Genomic DNA, 22,864 nt, shown 5'->3' on the forward strand with positions numbered 1-22,864 from the left:
CGACATGTCCGAGCCCTGTGGCCTGTTCCTGTGGTGGCGTGGTCGTCGGAGTGGTCCGTCCTTGGAGCACTGGGGCGGCGTGGTGGTCACATCCGATCCTGTGCGTCATGGGAGCTCTAGGACTGCCTCGGAGTGGGTGTGGCGGTGAACGTGCGAGCCGCTGTGGACTGACTGTGCGCGAGGCCGAGGCTCGGTCGGTGCCGAGGCCGTACCACAGTGGGGGGGGGGTCTCGGTGGACACGAATCCCGAGATGGCCGAGACCTTGGTGCATAGTGTCGAGGCCCTGAGAGAGCGGTTGATCTGGTGCGCTGGCTCGGAGGCGGTGATGTCCTGGGCCAGGCTGTCCATGTAGTGTTGTTTTCGAGGCGGGGATCGCGGGGCACAGTGTAGTGCGGGCGCTGATCGTGGGCACAACGTCAGAATACAGTGACCGGTAATCCCCGCCGTGCCCTGTCTTAGCCAGTATGGCGCCGATGCAACCTCATGTCCCGTCGGCCATTCCGCGGTGTCGAGCTGTTGTCCGGCTAAGATTGCGGGAGTGGTTGACGTATTAATGGGACATGACGTGCTGTCGGGAAGACCGGCCGAGGCGGGGGCGATGGGCTATGGATAAGCTAGCCTCGCGCGATACGGAGAATGAGGCCTCGCGCGAGACAGAGACCGGACTCCTCGCCGAGGCCTTCCGTGAGAGGCCTCGCGCGAGGCGGAGATAGCACTCCTCGTCGAGGCCTTCCGTGAGAGGTCTCGCGTGAGGCGGAGATTGCGCCAGGACGCCGAGACCTCCTGTGTGAGGCTCAGGGCGAGGCGGAGAGCTCGGTGGGCTCGGACGTGGTCGGTGATGAGCCCATGGCTTACCTTCTAGCTTTGTTTTTTATGGGACTTAAGTGACCCTTTTGACGTACGCTTGGGGTACCCCGTTCTACGGTACCCGACAACTATACTCAACATTATCATTACCCCCCTCTTAAGTCAGAGATTGTCTATAGTTTAATCACTAGGAATTATATTAGTCACTTATCTTAGCCATACATTTTTCCTGAGGATATAAATATGATACTCATAATACTCCTAGGTGAAGTGCTACATCGATATTATGTTCGCTTACGGAATAATCCAATTGAGCATAAGAGATATCAACGTACACTCTCATTCAAAGGGAAAAAGAGCTCGTGATATTTCGCGAATCACTATTGCAATAAAAACACATTTCTAAGGAATTGTTTACAAGGACCCTCCAATTAAGCGACTAAATTAGAAGTTGTCATCCTTGGCCTACACTCAACTTAATCAAGCTAATCCAACTGTCATCTAGTGGCACCACCCATGTTAGCCAACTGACAAGTCTTCATCTAGGATCATTTTACATAGAAACTCACATAGATCACACAAGTTTGTTTATCATTAAGACATACATAGTTTAAATCTTACAACACAAGTTCACCTATAGTTGTATGTTGGCAGATATCTCATGATTATCCATTATGGTTTCATAATTACATGCAAATTGTGTGACAATAAATTGTATCCGTATGGATTTGACATAAATGTTGTCAAAAATTTGCAAAATTTGACAAATTTTCCACAGATATATAATAATAAAAATGAATGCATACCAAATATATCAAAAACTTTGATCTTGAAAAAGAAGTAATATCACAAAGATCTCTAATAGGGGTATAATCACATGAGCAAACTATCTTTTTGTCCAAAAGTTAACAATGTTAACAAGACTCCATAGAATAAGGGCAAACTATTCGTTCAATTCGAAAGGACAGGGATAATCACAAAGTTTTAAACACGAAGGCAAAATTAGAATTTCCATTCAAAATGAGGGCATGCCCTATATATTATTATTGTTATAACAGTATAATTTGTGTTGTGTTATGTTTTCGAAATGTTAACCAGTTTTCGAAATTAACAACACTCCACAAAGTTTTCGAAATTAATCCTCACCTAAACCAGTTGGTCGTCCCCAAGCACAAAACCAAACCAGAGCAACGACCGCGAGGCCAACTGCGTGCCCAGTCCCCACTCTCCGCTAGATCTCCCTCTTCCCTCCACTTCCAGATCCACCCCCATATCTCCGACGGCCGCCGCCGCCATGGCAGCGCCGCCCCCCACCACTCCCCGTCTCCTCCTCTCGCCGACGTCCAAGGACCTCCTCACAGCCGCCTTCTTCGCCTCGCCGCCCTCCCCCTCCTCCGACGATCCCGCCTCCCCGCTGGACGCCTTCGCCTCCGACCCCGTCCTCTCCGCCTTCCTGTCTCCGTCCTTCTCCCCCTCTGACTTCTCCTCCGCCGCGCTTTCCTCAGGACTCGCTGCCTCCCGCGCCGAGCAGCTGCAGGATGCCATCCGCCTTCTCCGGCGCCATCTCCGCGTTGAGGTGCTGCGCCGCCACCCGCTCCTCCTCTCCCACCTCCTCTCTCTCCGCTCCGCCTCTGCGTCGCTTTCCGCTCTCCCATCCCACCTCAACCTCCTCTCCTCCCACCTCTCCCTTCTCTCCTCCCACCTCTCGGCCCCGCGCTCCCATCTCGCTCACTCCTCGGCTTCCCTTTCCAGCCTCCTTGCCACAGCCGACCTCCTCCTCCACTCCCACCGCTTAGTGCGCCTCTCCTCCCGACTCCTCGCCTCCTCCCCTGCGCCGGACCTCGCGCGCCAGGCAGAGCTCTACCGCGAGATCCGCCTCCTCTATGAGGAGAAGAACCTCTCCGGGATCAATGCCGTTGACGAGGAGATGCGCAAGGTGGATGCCACTGCGTCCAAGCTGCGCTCGGAGGCCAGCGCTGTGATCGATCGCGGTGTCGCCGAGTCCAACCAGAACGACGTCTGGTGCGGGCTTCAGGTGTACTACAATCTTGGGGAGTTGAAGACAGCAGTGGAGGGGCTTGTGGGGAAGCACAAGGCAGCAGGTGCAAAGAGTGTCGCTGTTGCACTGGACATGAAGGCGATATCAATGACTGCTGGAGTTGGAGGTGGCCCTGGAGGGGTGCAGAGGAGTGGTACGCCGCAGATTGGTGGGAGTAAGAAGGCTGCGGAGGCACTATGGGATAGGATGAGGCAGTGCATGGAGGAGCTCCACCGGGCAGTGACCGCTGCTTGGCAGCTGCAGACTGTGCTCACTAAGAAGCGTGTCCCATTCACCCAAATGCTTTTCCTTGAGGAGGTTTGGCAGGTAAATGTTTGATGCATGAACTTACTAGATCAGATGAAAACGAATTGAAGTTGCAAATTGGAACTTAACAAAGTGGTGCAACTGTGAGTATAACACAAAGTCGTTAATCATATGATGTTAGTTTGTGAATTGTTAACACGCAACGGCGATGGAAGGCAGTACAGAATGAGCATGTTGATGTACCAGAACACCAGTAGATCTTCTCTAGTAAACACATCGCATATTTGAGGTTATATGTTTGGTTAAAATGAACTTGAAATTTGAAGGGTACAGCTTCAATTGTTCATAGCTTTTCCCCCCACTGATGTTACTATTGTCCAGTAGTTGATACTAGAACTAAGCTAGTGGATCCCTTGGATCAGTGTAGAATGAAATGTGCACTTGGTACCTATACCTAGTGAATACCAACAGTCTTTTCAGGCATCCTTAATTGTAATTTCAATGAAGTACGATCTTTTACATACAGAATTGCAGACAATAAGACTATTGCCATTTTATTTCTTGCTCCTGTATATAATCATGCCTGGCATCCCTAAAAGCTTCTGTTATTTTAACAAAAATAAAATAAATCTTCTGCAGGAGGGTGAGCCTCTCATAACAGAGAGAGTTTGGGATGCAATTGTCAAGGCCTTTGCAGGTCAAATGAAGTCTACCTTTACGGCTTCAAGCTTTGTGAAGGAAATATTTACTCTTGGGTATCCAAGACTGTTTTCGATGGTCGAAAACCTTCTTGAGAGGATTTCAAGAGATACTGATGTAAAGGGCACCCTTCCAGCTCTCACTCCTGAAGGAAAAGATCATATGATTTCAGCCATTGAGATATTCCAGACAGCCTTTTTGGCTCTGTGTCATAGTCGATTATCTGATTATGTCAACAGCATATTTCCAATGTCAAACCGTGGAACTATACCTTCAAAGGATCAGATCTCAAGATTAGTTTCTCGCATACAAGAGGAAATCGAAGTAGTGAGAACTCATGGGCATTTGCTTGTTCTTGTTCTACGTGAAATTGGAAAGACCTTGCTTCTTTTAGCACAGAGAGCTGAATATCAGGTATCCACTTGCTACCTTTAATGATCTAGTCAAGTTATTTGTATACGTTTTTTCTGTGGATTTTTTGTATGCTTTCTTCATTGGCTACGAGTAAATGTAGTCCTTGTGGTAGGTTTAACTAGTAAGTTCTGATGTAACATTATGACTTGAAACTTGTGTATACCATATTCCACTACTGCTTTTCTCTTCTTGGCAGACCAGCTTCACTGATTGTAACCAAATATTAGTTGAAGCCCGACCAATGTTTTTTTGGTGATTCTAGTTGCATCTGTTAGCTCGATATCTTAAGTGGGACAATTCTTCATAAGTCTTTGAGTAATTGAGTCACCAAGGATCTGTTTGGTTGGAACCTAAATTCCACACCTAACCTTAGGCCGCCACAGTTTTAGTAGGCAATGCTTGGTTCCTTCTACAACACAGTCCGCCTAACTTCTTAGCCACCTGCCCCTCATGTCATAGATTCTGATTTCTTGCCTAATTTTGCCTAACTTTAGGTGTCTAATTTTGTTGCCAAAAGTGTGGCAAGACTAAGGTTAGCTATACAAGAACAAGCAAATGCCCATGAGTTCTCAACAGGTCAAGAATGTGTGGCAACATTAGTTGGCAACCAAACATAATCTGTCACATTAAAATCTGTCTAATTATGTGCTTTTAATTATGTTGAGTCACTTGTTTCCTTTGTGTTCTTCTGAAAACCTTTGCTAGCACAATAACACTAGTTTCATGAATCATGCTTACTCTCTAATGCCAAAAATACACTGCAAATTTGGCTCAGTTCAGTGATTTTTGGACTTCACTGAGTGAAACCTGTTAGTCAATATGGTGTACGTAAGCTTGTTATATTCTGATTAGTCACCTATTGGTTACAGAAGTAAAGAAACCATGGTTATCTAGCTTGTACAAGTCATGGCAAAATACAGTTCAATTGTTATGGCACTCCGCTGTACACATCTCTATTGTCTTACCCTTCAGTAAAGTAAAAGACCTGTATCATTGCAGCATATCATTACAGTTTACATGGATTGTATGCATTCTTTTGTTTTTTTGCCAATTTCTTATTGACTGTTCAATTGTCTAGCTAGCCACTTCACATGCATAGATAATAACTTTTACCTTTGCTCCATTCTTTCTTGCATGCTTGTACAATGTGTCAAGGTCCATCTAACATATATTGGTTGCTAGACACTGCTCTAGTTTCCATGTTCAGTTTCTAACATATGTTTTCCGTAAATCTAGATCTCTACTGGCCCTGAAGCTCGACAAGTTACCAGCACAGCAACTGCAGCCCAACTCAAAAATTTTGCTTTGTGTCTTCACCTTCAGGAGGTTCACATGCGCATTTCTAGCGTCTTGTCAACACTCCCAAATGTTGCTTCTGAGGTCCTTTCACCCTCCCTTGGTGTTGTTTATGGTGTTGCTTGTGATTCAGTGACTTCCCTGTTCCAAGCGATGCTTGATCGTCTCGAGTCATGCATCCTGAAAATGCATGAGCAGGACTTTTCAGGTCATGGAATGGATGCAGCAATGGATAACAATGCATCAGCTTACATGGAAGAGCTCCAGAAATGTGCTGTCCACTTCCGCAGCGAGTTCTTATCGAAGCTGTTGCCTTCATCATCCTCTCGTTCAGAGACCATATGTACTATCATGGTTAGAAGGATGGCCTCGAGGGTCCTCATATTTTTTATAAGGCATGCTTCTCTTGTCAGGCCACTCTCAGAAGCAGGGAAGTTGAGGATGGCACGGGACATGGCTGAGCTGGAGCTTGCTGTTGGTCAGAACCTGTTTCCAGTGGAGCAGCTGGGGGCACCATACCGGGCACTACGGGCATTCCGTCCTGTCCTGTTCCTGGAAACGTCTCAGCTTGAGAAGTCTCCGCTCCTTCAGGACTTGCCGCCAAGCGTGATCCTCCACCACCTGTATTCTCGAGGGCCTGATGAGCTGCAGTCGCCATTACAGCGCAACAAGCTCACACCTTTGCAGTACTCTCTATGGCTTGATTCACAAGGTGAGGACCAGATCTGGAAGGGGGTGAAAGCAACCCTGGACGACTACGAGACGAGGGTCAGGTCTCGAGGAGACATGGAATTCAGTCCGGTGTATCCTCTTATGCTTCAGATTGGATCTGCATTGTCTCAGGCCACCACCTAACATGTCTCCGGTTCAATCTTGCATTTGTATCATCTTGTAGGCATTGATTTTTGGAGGGGTCGGATGAGCTTCCGCATAGTCTATACACATGAAATAGGAATTGTATTTGTTTCTGAAAATAACGGTTAGCGTACAGTGTGTCTTGTGGTTCTGCTAGTTTCTGTATCTTTGGAACTCTGATTTGTGAAATATCTGAAAAGGATGCCGTTTTATACATCAGAATCGTGGAAGTGGATGGTAAATATATAGAGGTTAAAAAGGCAAAAGGAACTTCTGTGGCCAAGTTCATCCAAGTTCGTATTTTTTGCGAGACATAGTTCCTTGTTGGGAAAGGACTTATACGAGATGTGATCAGCGAATCCCACTCGAGTTGAAATCTGTAAGTGTCGTGTGAACCAAAGCACGCCGAAATCTATTTAGCCAAAAAAATATTATTTGATGAACACTCATTGGTTCAAAACTTGCGGATAATCACTTCTTGCAGTATTGTTAAAGTTGCAATGTGCAAGCAAACAAATTATGGGGTCGCCAAGTTAAATTTTGAACTTAAGTGCTCAAGGTTTAAAAGTTGTATATAAGTTCACCTTTTTTTTTTCCCCTCTAAACTTAAATTTCGAGCTACAGCTTCTCTAGATATGAAGTGTCTGAGGGTATGCTGCACTCGCTGTGGAATTTTGAAATCCAAGTTAAACTTGGATTTTTCTTTTACAAATGTCATTACATAAAAGTACCTCGTGCTAATTGCATAAGTCTTAAAAAAGTATTATATTTTAAATAAAGTAAAAACATTATAAAAAGTCAGAGGCATCCGTACCGTCAATCTGAAGCAAGATGTGCCGGGAGAGTTGAAGAGCGAGACTGACAGAAGCAGCAGTGAGATGGGGCGGTGGTGGTCGCCGGCTGTGGAGCCGCGGTCCGTGCAGCTCCTGCTCCTGGGCGTCGCCCTCGTTGCCGCTTCCTTCTACTCCGGCACCCTCTTCGGCTCCCCCGCGTCCCCGGCGCTCGTACTGCCCCACTCGCGCCCCCGATCGCCCGATTCCTTCAGGGCCAAAGGTGCCTATCGTCATCTCTCCCCGAGCGTTTGCCACTGTCGCGATCCGCCGTCGGATGGCGTTTTCCCAGTCCACTTCGTCGGGGCTTCTTAGAAGAAGCGGCTTATGGTCCCTTGCTGTGGTTGAAATTTGTGTGGCGGATTCTACGTTTATGGTTGCAGCTTTCGTGTTGACGCTCCTGCATTGTTAGTAAAAGGGAGGGGCGCTTGTTAGGCTATTGGTTCTAGGGGATTGCTCTCTAGTCTCTATACCTTGTTTGAGTAGACGGTAGTTTGCGGGAATAGTTTGATTGAGATTTGGGACTTGCTTTCTGCCAGCAACAAAGAATCAGGTTAATAGAGTACGGACCAGTATGTTAAATTAATTTATAATTTGCCCAATACTAGGCCTTGACCCATTTCAGTAGGTGCTATGCCTGAAATTTGTTTTATATTGTTACTCTTTGCAGCTGAGCAACTTATTTTGATACTAGAGTGCTCATCTGTCGACTTGTCCCATCCTCCTAGCTTACCATATCCAGATGAATGGTATTTTTCATTATGTTCCATGCCAATATGGTGAAATCTGTTTGCTTTTCAGTTGCAGATGTTCCGTTGTTTACAAACAGAGTTTTTCGTAAGTACCGGGCGAAACCAGTTGCAGTTCCAGATCATGGAGTTGATGTGTGTCCTTTGGAATACAATGAGTATGTCCCCTGCCATGATGCAGCCTATATAAGAAGCATGAAGAACCTGGATAGATCTAGGCATGAGGATCTTGAAAGTATTTGTCCTCCACGAGAGAAACGATTGTTCTGTTTGGTGCCCCCTCCAAATGACTACAAGATACCGATAAGATGGCCAATAAGCCGAGACTACGTCTGGCGTAGTAATGTCAACCATTCACATCTTGCTGAGGTCAAAGGAGGACAGAACTGGGTGCATGAGAAGGGCAAGCTTTGGTGGTTTCCTGGAGGTGGCACTCACTTCAAACATGGTGCATCAGAGTACATAGAGAGGTAACTAGAATTGTTGCCTAACTCACATCCCAAATTGTAACGTACTAACGTTTAAGCTTGATATTGTATAATAGTATTATTATCTCCCATGGTCATTAATGCATATAATTTGCAATCCAATGCTTGTTACCTCATCTAGATGATTTTTCAGATGTGTTGCCTTTTAGGCTTGTAGAAAATGTTGAGAATGTTATTAATTTTGATCTAGCATTGTATATTCTTGAGCGAACGACCTATTGGGAGGATTCCCTTGAGTAATTAGGAATGAAGAGTATGTGCAGTAAAGGGACATAATTTGGAGCAACAATTAGTTATATATGGTTCGTTCTACCGCCTCCTTTTTATTTTGTGAAAGGATTTTCTGTTGATGTAGTTTTTGTAATTGATCAATGCAGGCTAGGAAATATGACAACAAATAGTACTGGTGATCTCCATTCTGCCGGAGTAGTTCAAGTTTTGGATGTTGGATGTGGTGTTGCTAGCTTTTCTGCCTATCTTCTTCCCCTAGACATTCAAACCATGTCATTTGCTCCAAAAGATGGGCATGAGAATCAAATCCAGTTTGCTTTAGAACGTGGGAAGTGGGATTGATGCAATGATCTCTGTGTTGGCCACAAAACAATTACCTTATCCTGAAAGTTCATTTGAAATGGTTCACTGTTCAAGGTGTCGTGTTGATTGGCATGAAAATGGTAAGGTTCACATTTCAGTTTGTCCTAAGCTACTGACCCAAAAATACTTTCAATTTTCCCTAAGCTACTGACCCAAAAATACTCTTCATTAAAAGTTTAAAACTCAATTGTTCTCAACTTAAGTATCTGTACTCTTTGATGGTCAATAGTTTCCTTAGAAAGTTACTTCTTCTGATAATCTTTTCTTTACAAATTCTACTTTCTAGATACATCATCCAAAATTTGATTGATCGCCCATGATTTGTTTTCCAGATGGAATATTGCTCAAAGAGGTAGACCGTCTTTTGCAACCTAATGGATATTTTGTATACTCTGCTCCACCGGCTTATAGAAAAGATAAAGACTTTCCTGTTATTTGGGAGAAGCTAGTTAATATTACAACAACAATGTGTTGGAAGCTTATTGCTAAGCATGTTCAAACAGCTATTTGGGTTAAACCTGAAGATGAATCCTGCCGGCAGAAAAAGGCTGATATGAAGCTACTGAATATTTGTGAATCCAATGACAACGTTTCACCATCATGGAAAATTCCGTTAATGAATTGTGTGAAGCTCAACAAGGACAAATCCAATATTCAGAAATTGCCTTCCAGATCTGATCGCCTATCATTTTATTTCAAGAGTTTGGAGATGATAGGTCAGCTCCATTTTTCCATTTCCTAAGAAAAAAAAAGACCTGTTTTGATGCTACAAATTTGAGTCAAGTTCCATTCTATACTATAAAGAGTGTAAGAAATAAGAATGATGTCCTCCAAATTCAATCAAAAGAATGTCTTAGGTGTTTAAGATTTTTAAACTTGTTTACCTGAAGTGATTGAAACCTTTGATGTAAATTTAGTTTGATCCCTTGGCTTAAATTTGCATTGCCTGTTTGTGAATATAACCGGTTTTCTGGAACTTATTTTTTAGGAGTCGCACCAGAGAGGTTTGAGAAGAATAACCAGTTCTGGAAGAACCAGGCTCATAAGTATTGGTCATTTCTTGGTGTTGAAAAGACTAGCATTCGAAATGTCATGGACATGAATGCTAATTATGGCGGATTTGCTGCAGCACTAAGCAGTGGCCCTGTCTGGATTATGAATATAGTACCCCATACCATGACAAACACATTGCCAGTTATCTACGACCGTGGGTTACTTGGTTCTTACCATGACTGGTTGGTATTTCTTCCAAAATCAATGAATAAATTTTCACTTGTTTATGATGAAACTGAAATCATTCTATATTTATGTTGCAGGTGTGAGCCATTCTCAACATATCCTAGATCCTATGACTTGTTGCATGCTTTCCACCTCTTTTCTCATTACGAAAGTTGCAAGGAAGATTGTTTGTTGGAGGATATCATGTTAGAAATGGATCGCATCATTCGACCCCAGGTAGATATTGCCTTTTAGTCGATTATGGACAATTATTATAGATAGTAAAGTGCATATCTTATTCACTGATGTCCATGTTTTCAAGAATGTATTTCTGCTTATATTTGCAATAACAAAGGGCTTTTAATTTTGCAATAGCAAAGTTGGTATCATGTTCATACACAACAGGATCCTAAGCCAGGCCATGTTTTAGTCATCAAATACTTTGGTGTACGGTCCTTTCATAGTTACATGTATCCTCTGTGAAATAAAAATGTATTACATATATAAACTAGCTATATACCTATATCTTCAAAGAGCCAAAGCAGTATGTCTTTTCCATTACAAACTAGTTTCTGTATGAGTGAACATGGCAACCATTAAACAATATGACAAACTGTTATGGTCGGCAAGACGTATAAGCGCCGGACCAAGGAGCAAAGTGGCTAAGAAGTTGGATTAGATTTGATTCGATTTGGAGTTTCCTTAATTAGAGGTTTCCTTAATTATAGCATCAGGTGGTTGAGTCTGATTGTATAAGAGTCACACTTTACAAATTAATGGGATAGCCTGGGATTGTGTCATCTTGACACCCTTGGGCGCCTGGCACCCTAACCCTATCTCTCTCTACCCCCTCGCTTCCTCCAGCGCCGCCACGGCGCCTCGCCGCCGCCAGCGCCAGAGTCAGCCCCTCCACTCTCCTCCATACGCATTACGTAGCAAGGCCAGGTGCCATACCAACCTGGTATCAGCTCCATCGCTGCCCATGGATTCCGCCGCTTCCACCACTGCTCCATCATCGTCGATCCCACCCGCATCCACCACCAGCCCCACGTCGGGCGTGTCGCTGCCCCTGGTGAACACGACGCCGCCCGCACCGCCGCCCACCCTGGCCTCGATCGCTGAGATGTTGGCCAGCATGCAACTTCAGATGACCGCCATGAACAACCACCTGGCGGATCAGGGAGCGCGCCTTTCGGCCCTCGACGGCAGGCCGGCGTTCCCTCACTTCGGCTTGCCAGGGTTTGGGGGCGTCCCTCGCCTGCCCGCATCCTCCTCACCGATGATCACGGAGATCGCGGCCGCCACTGAGGACTCCTCCGCCTCGGCACCGGGGGCACCGTCCATGCCGCTGTCCCTTCCGGCGCCGCCGCATCCCCAGCATCCGGCCGCGGCCCCGCCGGGTTACCAGCAGGCGCCAACGCCACCGCCCGGGGGGTGCCGATCACTCAGATCAGGTTTCCGCACTCCCCGTCGCCAATTCCAGGGTTCGGGGCCATGGCTCCTATGCCGCTCCCGGCCTCCGCTCACATGGCCCCATCACAACTGTACCCCCCGCCGCCATCGGAATGGGAGTCTGCCGTTGTGCCGAAGTACCACAAGATCACCTTCGACACGTATGATGGCCGCGATGATCCCCTGGGGTGGCTCAACAAATGCGAGCAGTTCTTCCGCGGACAGCTCACTTGGGAGGTCGACAAGGTGTGGATGGCCTCATATCACCTGAAGGGAGTCGCCCAGCAGTGGTACCTTATACTGGAGACCGACATCGGCCGCCCATCGTGGCCGGATTTCCGTCGATACTGCCTGCAGCGCTTCAGCCCTGCCCTCAACACCAACCACCTGGCCGACCTGGCCAGGCTGCCGTTCGGCGCCAACGTGGACGCATACATGGAGGCGTTCCAGGCCAGGGCAGCGCACGCGGGGGACCTCACCACGCTGCAGCGCGCCAAGCTCTTCACAGGTGGCCTTCCTGACTACATTCGGGTGGATGTTGAGCTGCACTAGCCCCAGAACCTTCAGCACGCCATGTATTTGGCTCGAGCCTTCGAACGTCGCAACGCGCCACAGCGTCCGGCCCTTCCAGCTCCCCAGCGGGCCGCATGCCGCCCGGGGGGCGCTCCGTCGACCATGCCAGCTTCCGCGACGGGAACCACGACGGACTCCACCAAGGCATTCAAGCGGCTCACACCCGAGGAGATGGCGGAACGCCGAAAGCTCGGCCTCTGCTACAATTGCGACGAGCCGTTCGCTCGCGGGCACAAATGTGCCCGTTTGTTCTACCTGGAGGCTCCCGATTACATCGTGGAGGAGCCGGAGGACCTAGACGACGCACCGCACCCGGCTGAAGAGGCCCAATTCGACCCGGAAAAGCCGATGATCTCTCTGTCCGCGGCGACGGGCATTCGGGCGCGCGACACCATGCAGCTGCGCGTCAAGATTGGCGCACACGAGCTCACGACACTCTTGGACTCGGGGTCGACACACAACTTCATCAACCCTGAGGCAGCACGCAGCGCCGGCCTTCAGTTCTCCGACAGCGTGGGCGCCCACGTCATCGTCGCGAATGGTGACCGCGTCGACTGCCAGGGACTCGCGCGCGGCGTTCAGCTGCGGATCGGCACCGAGCGGTTCACGGTGGACCGTTTCTCCATCCCCTTGGCGCCATACGACATGGTCCTCGGCCTCACGTGGTTGAGGTCCTTGGGGCCCATCCTCTGGGACTTCGCCACACTGCGCATGGCGCTCTCCTTCCGTGGTTACCGGGTGGTGTGGACCGGCGTCGGCGCGCCGGCCGCGGCGTCCCCGACAGCCCTGTTCACCACAGACCTCTGCATCGACAAGGGCTCCGAGTGCGCCCTCCTCGACCTGCTGCTGGACGCCTACCAGGACGTGTTCGCCGAACCCGAGGGGCTTCCACCGGCCCGGGCGTGCGACCACCACATCCATCTGAAGCCCAACACCGAGCCAGTGGCGGTCCGGCCGTACCGCTACCCCCAACTCCAAAAAGACGAGCTTGAGCTGCAATGCGAGGCGATGCTCCGGCAAGGGATCATCCAGGCCAGCACCTCACCCTTCTCCGCGCCCGTGCTGTTGGTGAAGAAGCAGGACGGATCGTGGCGCTTCTGTGTCGATTACCGGGCCCTCAATGCGGTCACGGTGAAAGACAGGTTTCCAATCCCGGTCGCCGAGGAGCTACTCGATGAACTACACGGCGCCAAGTTCTTTACTAAGCTTGATTTGCGCTCCGGCTATCATCAGGTGCGGGTTGCTGCTGCAGATGTCCACAAGACGGCGTTCCGGACACACCACGGACACTTTGAGTTCCTGGTGATGCCTTTCAGCTTGTCCAACGCACCGTCGACGTTCCAAGCGCTGATGAACTACGTCCTCAAGCCGTTTCTCCGCCGCTGCGTCCTCGTTTTCTTCGACGACATCCTGATCTACAGCTCCTCCTGGACGGAGCATCTCCGACACCTGCGCGCGGTCCTCGACGTCCTCCGCGCGCACCGGCTCCACCTCAAACGGTCGAAGTGCGCGTTCGCCACCTCGGCGGTTCACTACCTCGGCCATGTCATCACTGGGGAGGGGGTGGCTATGGACACGGCCAAGGTGGCAGCTGTGCAGTCCTGGCCGCGCCCTCGCGCCACGCGCGGCCTACGTGGCTTCCTCGGGCTGGCCGTGTATTACCGGCGGTTCATCAAGGACTACGGGATCATCGCCGCGCCGCTGACGCAGCTGCTTCGCAAGGACGCGTTCCAGTGGACAGACGCGGCTGACACCGCCTTCTCCATCCTCAAGGCTGCCCTCACCGCCGCACCAGTCCTGCACCTTCCGGACTTCGCCGCCACATTCGTCGTGGACTGCGACGCCTCCGGATCGGGCTTCGGAGCCGTGCTGCATCAAGATGGCGCGCCCATAGCCTTCTTCAGCCGGCTGTTCGCCGCACGCCACCTCAAAGTGGCGGCGTATGAGCGCGAGTTGATCGGGCTTGTTCAGGCGGTGCGCCATTGGAGGCCCTACCTTTGGGGGCGAGCGTTCGTCGTAAGGACGGACCACTACGCTCTCAAGTTCATGCTGGACCAGCGCCTATCTACAATTCCGCAACATCACTGGATTAGCAAGTTGTTTGGGTATGATTTCAGGGTGGAGTTTCGTCCCGGCCGCTCCAACGTCGTCGCTGACGCTCTCTCCAGGCGTGACGGCGAGGCGCCGCTGCTGTCCGTCCTTTCCAGGGCGCACGCGGCCTGTTTCTCGGCCGTCTCGGTGCCTACTTTCCGGCTCTTCGACGATTTGCGACGGGAGGTGGACACCGACCCCGCACTGCGCGTTCGTCGCGACGCCGTGGCCGCCGGAGACCACGGTGACTCCTGGTGTGTCCGCGAGGGGCTGCTGCTGCACAAGGGGCGCGTCTTCGTGCCTAGCTCATCGCCGATCCTCGACGACGTCCTCCAGCTCGCCCACACGGGAGGCCACGAGGGCATCCAGAAGACGCTGCTCCGCCTCCGCACGGAGTTCTTCGTGGAGCACGACCGCCGCGTCGTCGGCGACTTTGTGCGGTCCTGCGCGGTGTGCCAGCGGAACAAGACGGAGACGCTACACCCGGCCGGGTTACTGCAGCCCCTGCCGGTGCCATCGCGTGTGTGGGCGGACATCTCCCTCGACTTCATAGAAGCCCTGCCCAAGGTCCATGGCAAGAGCGTCCTGCTCACGGTGGTGGACAGGTTCTCGAAGTACGCTCATTTTATTCCACTCGGCCACCCGTACACAGCCTCGTCGGTGGCCCGCGCCTTCTTCCAGGACATCGTTCGGCTACATGGCTTCCCGGAGTCCATCGTCAGCGACCGTGATCCGGTGTTCACGGGTCATGTGTGGCGCGACCTCTTCCGTCACGCCGGCGTCAAGCTCCGCATGAGTTCTGCGTTCCACCCGCAGACAGATGGGCAGTCCGAAGCTGTCAACAAGACCATTACCATGTATCTTCGGTGTTTGACAGGTGATCGCCTGCGTGACTGGCTGGATTGGCTCCCATGGGCCGAGTTTTCCTACAACTCAGCCTACCACACGGCGCTCCAGACCTCCCCGTTCCTGGTGGTGTACGGTCGGCCGCCCCCGGACTTGCTGCCCTACGCCCCGGGACAGGCACGCACGGAGGCGGTGGACACCCTGTTCGCCAACCGGGAGGAGTTCCTTGAGGAGGTGCGTGCTCGTCTTCTCCAAGCTCAAGAGCACGCCTGCAGGTTCTACGACGCCAACCACCGCGAGCTCGAGTTCGCCGTCGGCGATTGGGTGCTCCTTCGGATGCTCCACCGCCACACGAAGAATCTGGTACCTGGCGGCCGGGGCAAGCTGGCGCCCAAGTACGCCGGCCCGTTCCAGGTGACCGGCCGCATTGGCGAGGTGGCCTATCGTCTTCAGCTTCCCGGGGGCGCACGCATCCACGACGTCTTCCATGTCGGCGTCCTGAAGCCATTCAGGGGTACACCGCCCTCCAGTGCGCCGGCCCTGCCTCCTCTACGCCACGGTCGACCGCTGCAGCGGCCGGAACGCGTCCTCCGCTCAAAACTTCGCCGCGGCGTGTGGCACGTCCTCGTCGAATGGGCGGGCATGCCGGTGTCAGAAGCAACTTGGGAGCCGGTCCCGGCGTTTCGCGAAGCCCATCCCTCCTTCCAGCTCGAGGACGAGCTGTTTCCCGAGGGGGGGGGGAGAGATGTTATGGTCGGCAAGACGTATAAGCGCCGGACCAAGGAGCAAAGTGGCTAAGAAGTTGGATTAGATTTGATTCGATTTGGAGTTTCCTTAATTAGAGGTTTCCTTAATTATAGCATCAGGTGGTTGAGTCTGATTGTATAAGAGTCACACTTTACAAATTAATGGGATAGCCTGGGATTGTGTCATCTTGACACCCTTGGGCGCCTGGCACCCTAACCCTATCTCTCTCTACCCCCCTCGCTTCCTCCAGTGCCGCCACGGCGCCTCGCCGCCGCCAGCGCCAGAGTCAGCCCCTCCACTCTCCTCCATACGCATTACGTAGCAAGGCCAGGCGCCATACCACAAACACCTCATAGATACATCCAATTCATTGTGAAAATAAACAATTTGTCCATGGAATTTATTAGTGTCAACGTGTCCCTCAATGGTTGGCCTTTAGTAGACAAAATGTAGTATAAAGCAGAAGATACCTGTTTCTCCATTCAGAAACTTTCTTGTGTAGCATAATTTTCTGTCCCTTTTCTTTTTCAAAAACAATGTACCAAATATGCTTAAGTATTCGTTACATCAATTTAGTTAAGAGAGAATGGTCATCATTGTCTGCCAAATTGTGAACATACAGGGTTTTGTCATTATTAGAGATGAGAATCACACTCTCTCAAGAATCATCGATCTAGCACCGAAGTTCCTTTGGGATGTTACTGCGCACATGTTGAAAAATGAGGAAGGCGGGACAGATCAAGTTCTGTTTTGCAGGAAGAAATTCTGGGCTATTGTTTGAGTTATACTCCGGTGGGAACTGTGAAGGTGCCATCTTATATCCTACCTTTGGTTGCCCTTTGTATCATTGAGAACAGAACGTAAGGAGAGCTTTTTGGCATGATGGATGTTCTAGTGAAACGTAATATTTCATTGCACGATCTCTGCAGTTGAGAGTAGTGCATTGTTGAGTAAGCATATGGCACGGTGGTGCCATTGAGAGATTTATTCAGAAACTAGCTTGGATCATTCAGCCTGTTAGCTTGTTAGTTTCAGCCAGGGCTTATCAGCCAGCCAGCAGTGTTTTTCTCTCACAACAAACCAGCACCAGCTGGACTTATCAGCCCAGAAACCAACCAGCGAGCAGGCGGATTTTTGCTTTTGAGTTGTACTATTTGCCTATGAAGGGCATGGGTGAGCCGGTGAGGTGTAGTCTTACCGACAGTGTTTTGTAGTTTCTCTCATGAGTAGCTGTTAATTCGTTTGTTATCCTATTCACTAATGGCTGATTAGGTTTAGGTTCTCAACAATATGTTGATAGTGTAGTTTCTGTTGTTCCAATCGGGGATCATCTGTAGTACTATAAACCTTATCGAAGGTACTGTTTGCAGCGAATGCCGAGGTGCGTTTGTTGCATTGTATGTTGAATTTATCAGTCTCTTGGTTGTCTGGATTCTTTGCAAGAACTTAAAAGTTTCTACTAGCTGATTATTGATTGTTCACCTAGAATGCCGTATACATGCTCGCGTGCTTCGGCTATTAAATAGAATGTCATATACTTGATCCCAAAATAAGTTAACTTTTTATCCTAAGTTTAACTATTTTGAGTTTGACCAACTTCATAGAAAAGAGTACCAAAGTCTATAACCTTAAATAAACGCACCATGAAACTATTCTCTCTCTCTCTCTCTCTCACTTCTGGCTGCTCTACCATCCACAAACCACTGAGATAACGGGGCACTATACTATGCTGCAGAAGTGAGAGGGAGAAAGAATGTAGTGAAACAGATATTTACTAGTTTTTCCCCTGTGATTTTGATTAGGATAATTTATGAGTTGCTCTAAGGGAGTATCTTTTCGCATGGAAATGGTTTGCCTTAAGCTCCAGTTCGGCTCTCACTCTAATTGGTGGGAGGATGGGTGGCTAGGATTCGACGTCATAAACAACTGAAATATCCCTTTGTGTTCATTGATTTTCTTGTGTATATAAGTGATGCCTTGTCTACACTCATGTTGGGACATGTGATTATATATTGTAAAAGCTGTGTTCTGATGTATTTTCAACAGGGAATGTCAAAAGACAGATTTTTTTCTCATTACCTAAAAAATTAAACTAGTGCGCGCATCTACCACATATAATCATATATGTTTTTTTGTGTGACTTAATGTGTGCAATATGCATTGCATCGCCATAGTAGCAATTTGAAACAAGAACAATATCAAACTCAACCAACAGCTCATACGAGTGTACCTTTATTGTAGAAAGTGAATCTAGCTTAATGGGTTGTTGGTTGGCCATAGGTGGCGCTCCTTGACGGACTTGCGCGCTACCGCTACCCCCCCTGCCCCCAACAGCCCTGCCCGCTCTCTACGTCTCCTCATCTCTCTCAAAAATATCTCCCCACTTCGCTCGCCCATCGCATCGCGCCGCCCACTCTACCTCGCCGCCACAATCCCTCGTCGCGCGGCCATCCACTGCCGCGCCGCCCCACTCCGCCTCGCCACCATGGCCATCCACCGCCGCGGCCCACCCCACGCTCACATGTCGCGGACATGGCGTGCACCGCTCCACCACCACCTCGACGCCACTAGGTGAAGGCCGTCGCCAGCCGAGACATCGTCTCCCGCGGTTGGGCGAAGACACCACAACAGGAAGAAGCGCATGCTGCAAGCATACGTTTCAAGTGTTTCATATGTTTTAGAGGTATGTTGCAAGTTTTGCATATGGATGTTGCAAAAGTAGATCCGGATGTTGCACATGTTGCAATGGCTATACATGTATGTTGCAAGCGTTTGTTCGAAATGTTTCATATGTTTTTAGCCGTGTGTTGAAAGTGTTTTATCTGGATATTGCATATGTTTCACATAGATGTTGCAAGCGTTTGTTCGAAATGTTTCATCCATTTCAGATGCATGTTGTAAGTGTTTTATCTGAATGTTGCATATGTTTCACACAGATGTTGCATCCGTCCGAACGTCGCGCTAGCATCTTCGTACCACGATCGTATATATACATACATATCTCCTAACGATCCATGTCCCAATTGTGTTCAACTTGAACTTGTGTAATAACCTCTTTTGTTTGAAACCCACATAATTTCCTCTTAATTAGGTTGGATCTGATTTTCGCGTGTACTTAAATCATAAATATCCATCAGTCATTTGTAGAACAAATAGCACTGATATCTGGCAGCAGAAGTAGATTCACAATGCTCAATGCAGAAACCACGTTATATATAATAATAAAGTTATTACGCACTTGAATAATATATATAGTAGTTGTGTGGCCGCTCTTGGTAAGCTTGTAATTTGGAATATCAAGATTAGATGATAAGCAGGAACCATGTTCACACTTTATATACGAATGTACCGGAATGCTGATTTGCTGAACCCAAAGCCTTTCCGGGCGTATCTTAATCCGCGGAACCGGCCTGGAGGCAGAGATCGTGGCACGTAGTAGACGTTTAACTTTGTCGACAGCCGACGACAATGGGACGGGAACATAATTGTTGAATGAAAAGCGTGGCGGCAACTACCAAGTGCCAAAGCGAGGAGAAATGGAGAATCTATTCCTCGACCCGGATCGGAGGCGGCTATTCTTCTAGGAGTACCGAGCACGTACGGGAGAAAGACAAGTAGAGAAGATAGGTTTTTGGTCGAGAACGTCGCTGACTCTAACCTGCAGGGATCGAGTTACGTTCTTCTGGTGCACGCGTACGTACCGACGTATCGTATACCGCGCATCGGTATTCGGTCGTCAATATGGGCATCCATTTTACACTACCTCTGCCTACTTTGCCGCCAAAGCAAGAAAACCAGAACGCCGGCCGACGCACGCCGACAAGCAAGAGCTTGCATGGCAGCCGATCAATGGCTCCATCGTCCGGCACTCCATTCGTGGCGTGTCCACATGCAAGCACAATCTCTAAAGACAACGGAACAGAATCTCTATTACCACCAGCTTGCTATGCTAGCTGCTCCCAATTAGATCAGATCGAACAGAATCTATCTATCTGTCTATCAGCTAACGCGGCATGTCCGAGAAGCTCGCTGTACCGTTAGAGCAAAGCTATACAGCCGACTGCTGCCTGCAAGGATTCTTACAGCCTACCTCTCAGCCCACTCGTATAACAGTCAGCTCTTCGGCATTAATACGTGGCCCACTTATCTCTCTCGCAGGGTTTTTCGGTTCTTGTGTGTCCAAGCCGACTGTAAGCTTGCAGCGTGCTTCTCCTCTCCTCTCTCCTCCATGTCAGCACTGCTTACAACATGTTATTATACCTGCTCTTAGGCAACAGATCGAGTTTGGCTTGCGATCTCTGCAGGCCGGCATACCAACCATTCTTGGTCAGCCTAGAACGAAGATGGCTGATAAAAAACTACGTACGTACAGGCGCCTCCAGTATCATCATATTCCTTCTTCCTACCTCGTCGACTTAGGTGCTCCATCGCTTGGCATTCGCGTGCCTAGCCTATATAAGGAGGCCATTTCGCTCATCACTTGAACACACAGTTATTGGCTTATTGCAGCTGGGTTGATCTATTCTTCTGTTATAAACAGCTGAGATAGATTGTTCACAACCGCAAGGCGAACCTACACATATTGTCTTGCTATCTAGCTGTTCCCAATGTCGATCCTTCCATCAATGGAGAACAACGCCAGGACGAGCAACCCTCAGCCTCCTCCAGGTTGTCACAGTTACTGTTATTTTTAGCTTCTCCAATCTTCATTCGCCCTGTTCGTTTGGAGCCATATTTTTTTCAGCTAATGAACAATATTTTTCTCTCACAACAAATTAGCTAACAGTACTTTCAGCCATGGCTTATCAGCCAAACGAACAAGACAATTGCTGATTTATTCGAATCTTCTTTGCATTGGTGAATCAGTAGGGTACCCGTCGGTGGGGCCGGCCGAGCAGGGTGGCGCGGCAGGCGGCAAGAAGAAGGGGTCTCGTCGCCGCTCAACGTCGAGCAAGCGGGGGGAGCCCAGCTTTATCGAAGGATGGTACGTGCGTGCCTACGCTACGCTCTTGTAGCCTTGTCTAAGACCTAGCTAGACCAGATTTACATATATCCTTTGTGTTTCTTTTTTTTTTCCACAAGTTTAGATGGCATTTGATTGATGTGCATGTAAGCAAGACTGATCTGTCTGTGCGTCACTGATGTGTTCTTTCTTCGTCTCCACGACTCCACAGCATCGCTGCTCTCTGCTGCTGCTGGCTCTGCGAGCTCTGCTGCGACTGAACAGCGCCTAAGCTACAACGGGAACGGAGATACACGTAATACCATGCATAGAAACCAGAGAGATCGGTGCCATTCATCATTCATGCGTGGAGCTTTCTTTAATAAGTAATTTGGTCGACCGCAGGGATATATAATACTTCTAGGATTGCAGTATAATCAGGAGTTTCTGTGCTAGAGTGCGCGTGTACTAGGGTAGTAAGCAGTAGTGGTTTGTGCTTCCTGTTTTCTGTGCACCTGTTCCATACTACTGGAGGAACATTTTGTACTATCACGTACGTGCGTTCTGTGTTTTAGCTACCTGTGTTCTGTGTTTCGGCTATAATTCTATTTGTATGTGCAATTTGCATTGGCTTGTTTTAACTCCCTTGTTGAATTTAACGGTTTTGAATTACTTTGATATATGTATTCTCTACTACTATGTACTTGCTATCATCGACGATGTCCAACTTATGTTGCGTTACAATGACAATGTTCTTTTTTGTCATCACTATGACAAAGTTCCTATTATGGCATCAATTGCTTGTAAGTCTTATAATGTAAACATTTGAGAACAATGTCTCACAAACCAAGTGCCTTCAGCCTTTTTTTTTGACTTTCTAAAAAACCAAGTACCTTCAAGCAGTCATCGGCAAGTTAGAATAATCGTGATATGAGTGTAATTAAATGAGCAGAAAACAAGTTTGCTCAATATTGTATTGTACATATGTTGTGCTTCGATTCACAAAGCGCTCAACAAGGAGTGAAATGATAACAAGTAGACAGGCGGGAACGCTTGCCTCATTTCATTATCAGTTGGCCCGTACAATGCAAGAAAAGGCATTTGTAGTAGTGGGACTTTGTCTATACAGATTGTGTTTATTATTTTTCCTCTCCCTTTGACCAACCTTTACAAAGATCCTCGGTATACTTTGGGTTAGTTTTGCCCTTTTCTTGAAGCCCAATAGTACAAATGTTAGCTTGCTGTCGCATCGGATCACCCATCAAGCTTCACACACGCCGTCATTGGCGAGACCACTCTGCTTCGACTTTGCCTGGCACTTCGATACATCAGGGAAAAAATGCAAAGTCGACCACGATCTAGCTCGCGAAGTTGTCTCAACGACAAAAATGTTGCTTCCGATGTTGGACCTGCGAAGTTAAGATGCCAAGGGAAGCGATTAGCTATAGTGTCGATTACGGACGACATGATAAAGTCCAAATCCCAACAGTAGCCCTTCGCAGGTGCTGACCAACTCATTGGGTTGAATTCATGAAGTATTTTATTTTGACTATTAAACATCATCCCTTTTTTCTCTTAGAATCAGCTTCATATTTTTTTTACATATTTAGCTATTATTTAATCATTAACCAACTAAATTTTAGGATTTTGAGGTGGCATTGTTGTCTTTTTAAAGGCTAGTTTGACCACAAGACTTAGGGGGGCTTCATAAGAGAAGTGGTGGTGTTAATACTTTTCACCAAGTCACAAAGCTATTGTCATTTTCCACTTTTTACACAACTTCTACACCTCCTTTTGCTCCTTACTTTGTTCAAAGTTAACTTCATTGAGATATACTTGAGTTCATTTGATAAAAGGTCCGTCTGTGTTTTTTTTGTATTTTCATGCTTCTTTTGTTCTTATTTGTTTTTGTGATTATTGTTTCTTGTGACTAGGACCGGAATGGCTTGATGATGTT

The 22,864-nt window shown here is 48.4% G+C and overlaps 2 protein-coding genes and 1 long non-coding RNA gene across 3 annotated transcripts; all 3 read left to right on the top strand.

Annotated features, from left to right (window-relative positions):
* Positions 1-1,996: 1,996 nt before the first annotated feature.
* LOC136517818 (conserved oligomeric Golgi complex subunit 5-like) lies at positions 1,997-6,512 on the top strand. Its single transcript, XM_066511466.1, has 3 exons — positions 1,997-3,173; positions 3,753-4,226; positions 5,463-6,512. The coding sequence occupies exons 1-3, from the start codon at positions 2,103-2,105 to the stop codon at positions 6,375-6,377; spliced, it is 2,460 nt and encodes an 819-aa protein (XP_066367563.1). The 5' UTR covers positions 1,997-2,102; the 3' UTR covers positions 6,378-6,512.
* A 705-nt stretch (positions 6,513-7,217) lies between these two features.
* Positions 7,218-17,371, top strand: LOC136517482 (probable methyltransferase PMT7). The gene is given in 8 exon segments (XM_066511049.1): positions 7,218-7,430; positions 8,009-8,426; positions 8,822-9,002; positions 9,004-9,118; positions 9,371-9,754; positions 10,027-10,273; positions 10,355-10,493; positions 16,588-17,371. Coding segments are annotated over 8 exon segments (1,818 nt in total). The 5' UTR covers positions 7,218-7,255; the 3' UTR covers positions 16,747-17,371.
* Positions 17,372-20,460: 3,089 nt separating this feature from the next.
* LOC136519102 (uncharacterized) lies at positions 20,461-21,582 on the top strand. The gene is made up of 3 exons (XR_010774690.1): positions 20,461-20,633; positions 20,832-20,949; positions 21,140-21,582. It is a non-coding gene; the product is annotated as an uncharacterized lncRNA (long non-coding RNA).
* Positions 21,583-22,864: the final 1,282 nt, after the last annotated feature.

Source organism: Miscanthus floridulus, chromosome 17, assembly GCF_019320115.1.
Source record: "Miscanthus floridulus cultivar M001 chromosome 17, ASM1932011v1, whole genome shotgun sequence".
NCBI classification, from domain to species: domain Eukaryota; kingdom Viridiplantae; phylum Streptophyta; class Magnoliopsida; order Poales; family Poaceae; genus Miscanthus; species Miscanthus floridulus.

Coding starts and splice junctions, on each gene's coding strand:
- LOC136517818 (XM_066511466.1), top strand. CDS start 2,103: ATGGCAGCGCCGCCCCCCACCACTCCCCGTCTCCTCCTCTCGCCGACG. Junction 3,174..3,752: donor TCCTTGAGGAGGTTTGGCAG/GTAAATGTTTGA, acceptor AATCTTCTGCAG/GAGGGTGAGCCTCTCATAAC. Junction 4,227..5,462: donor CACAGAGAGCTGAATATCAG/GTATCCACTTGC, acceptor CCGTAAATCTAG/ATCTCTACTGGCCCTGAAGC.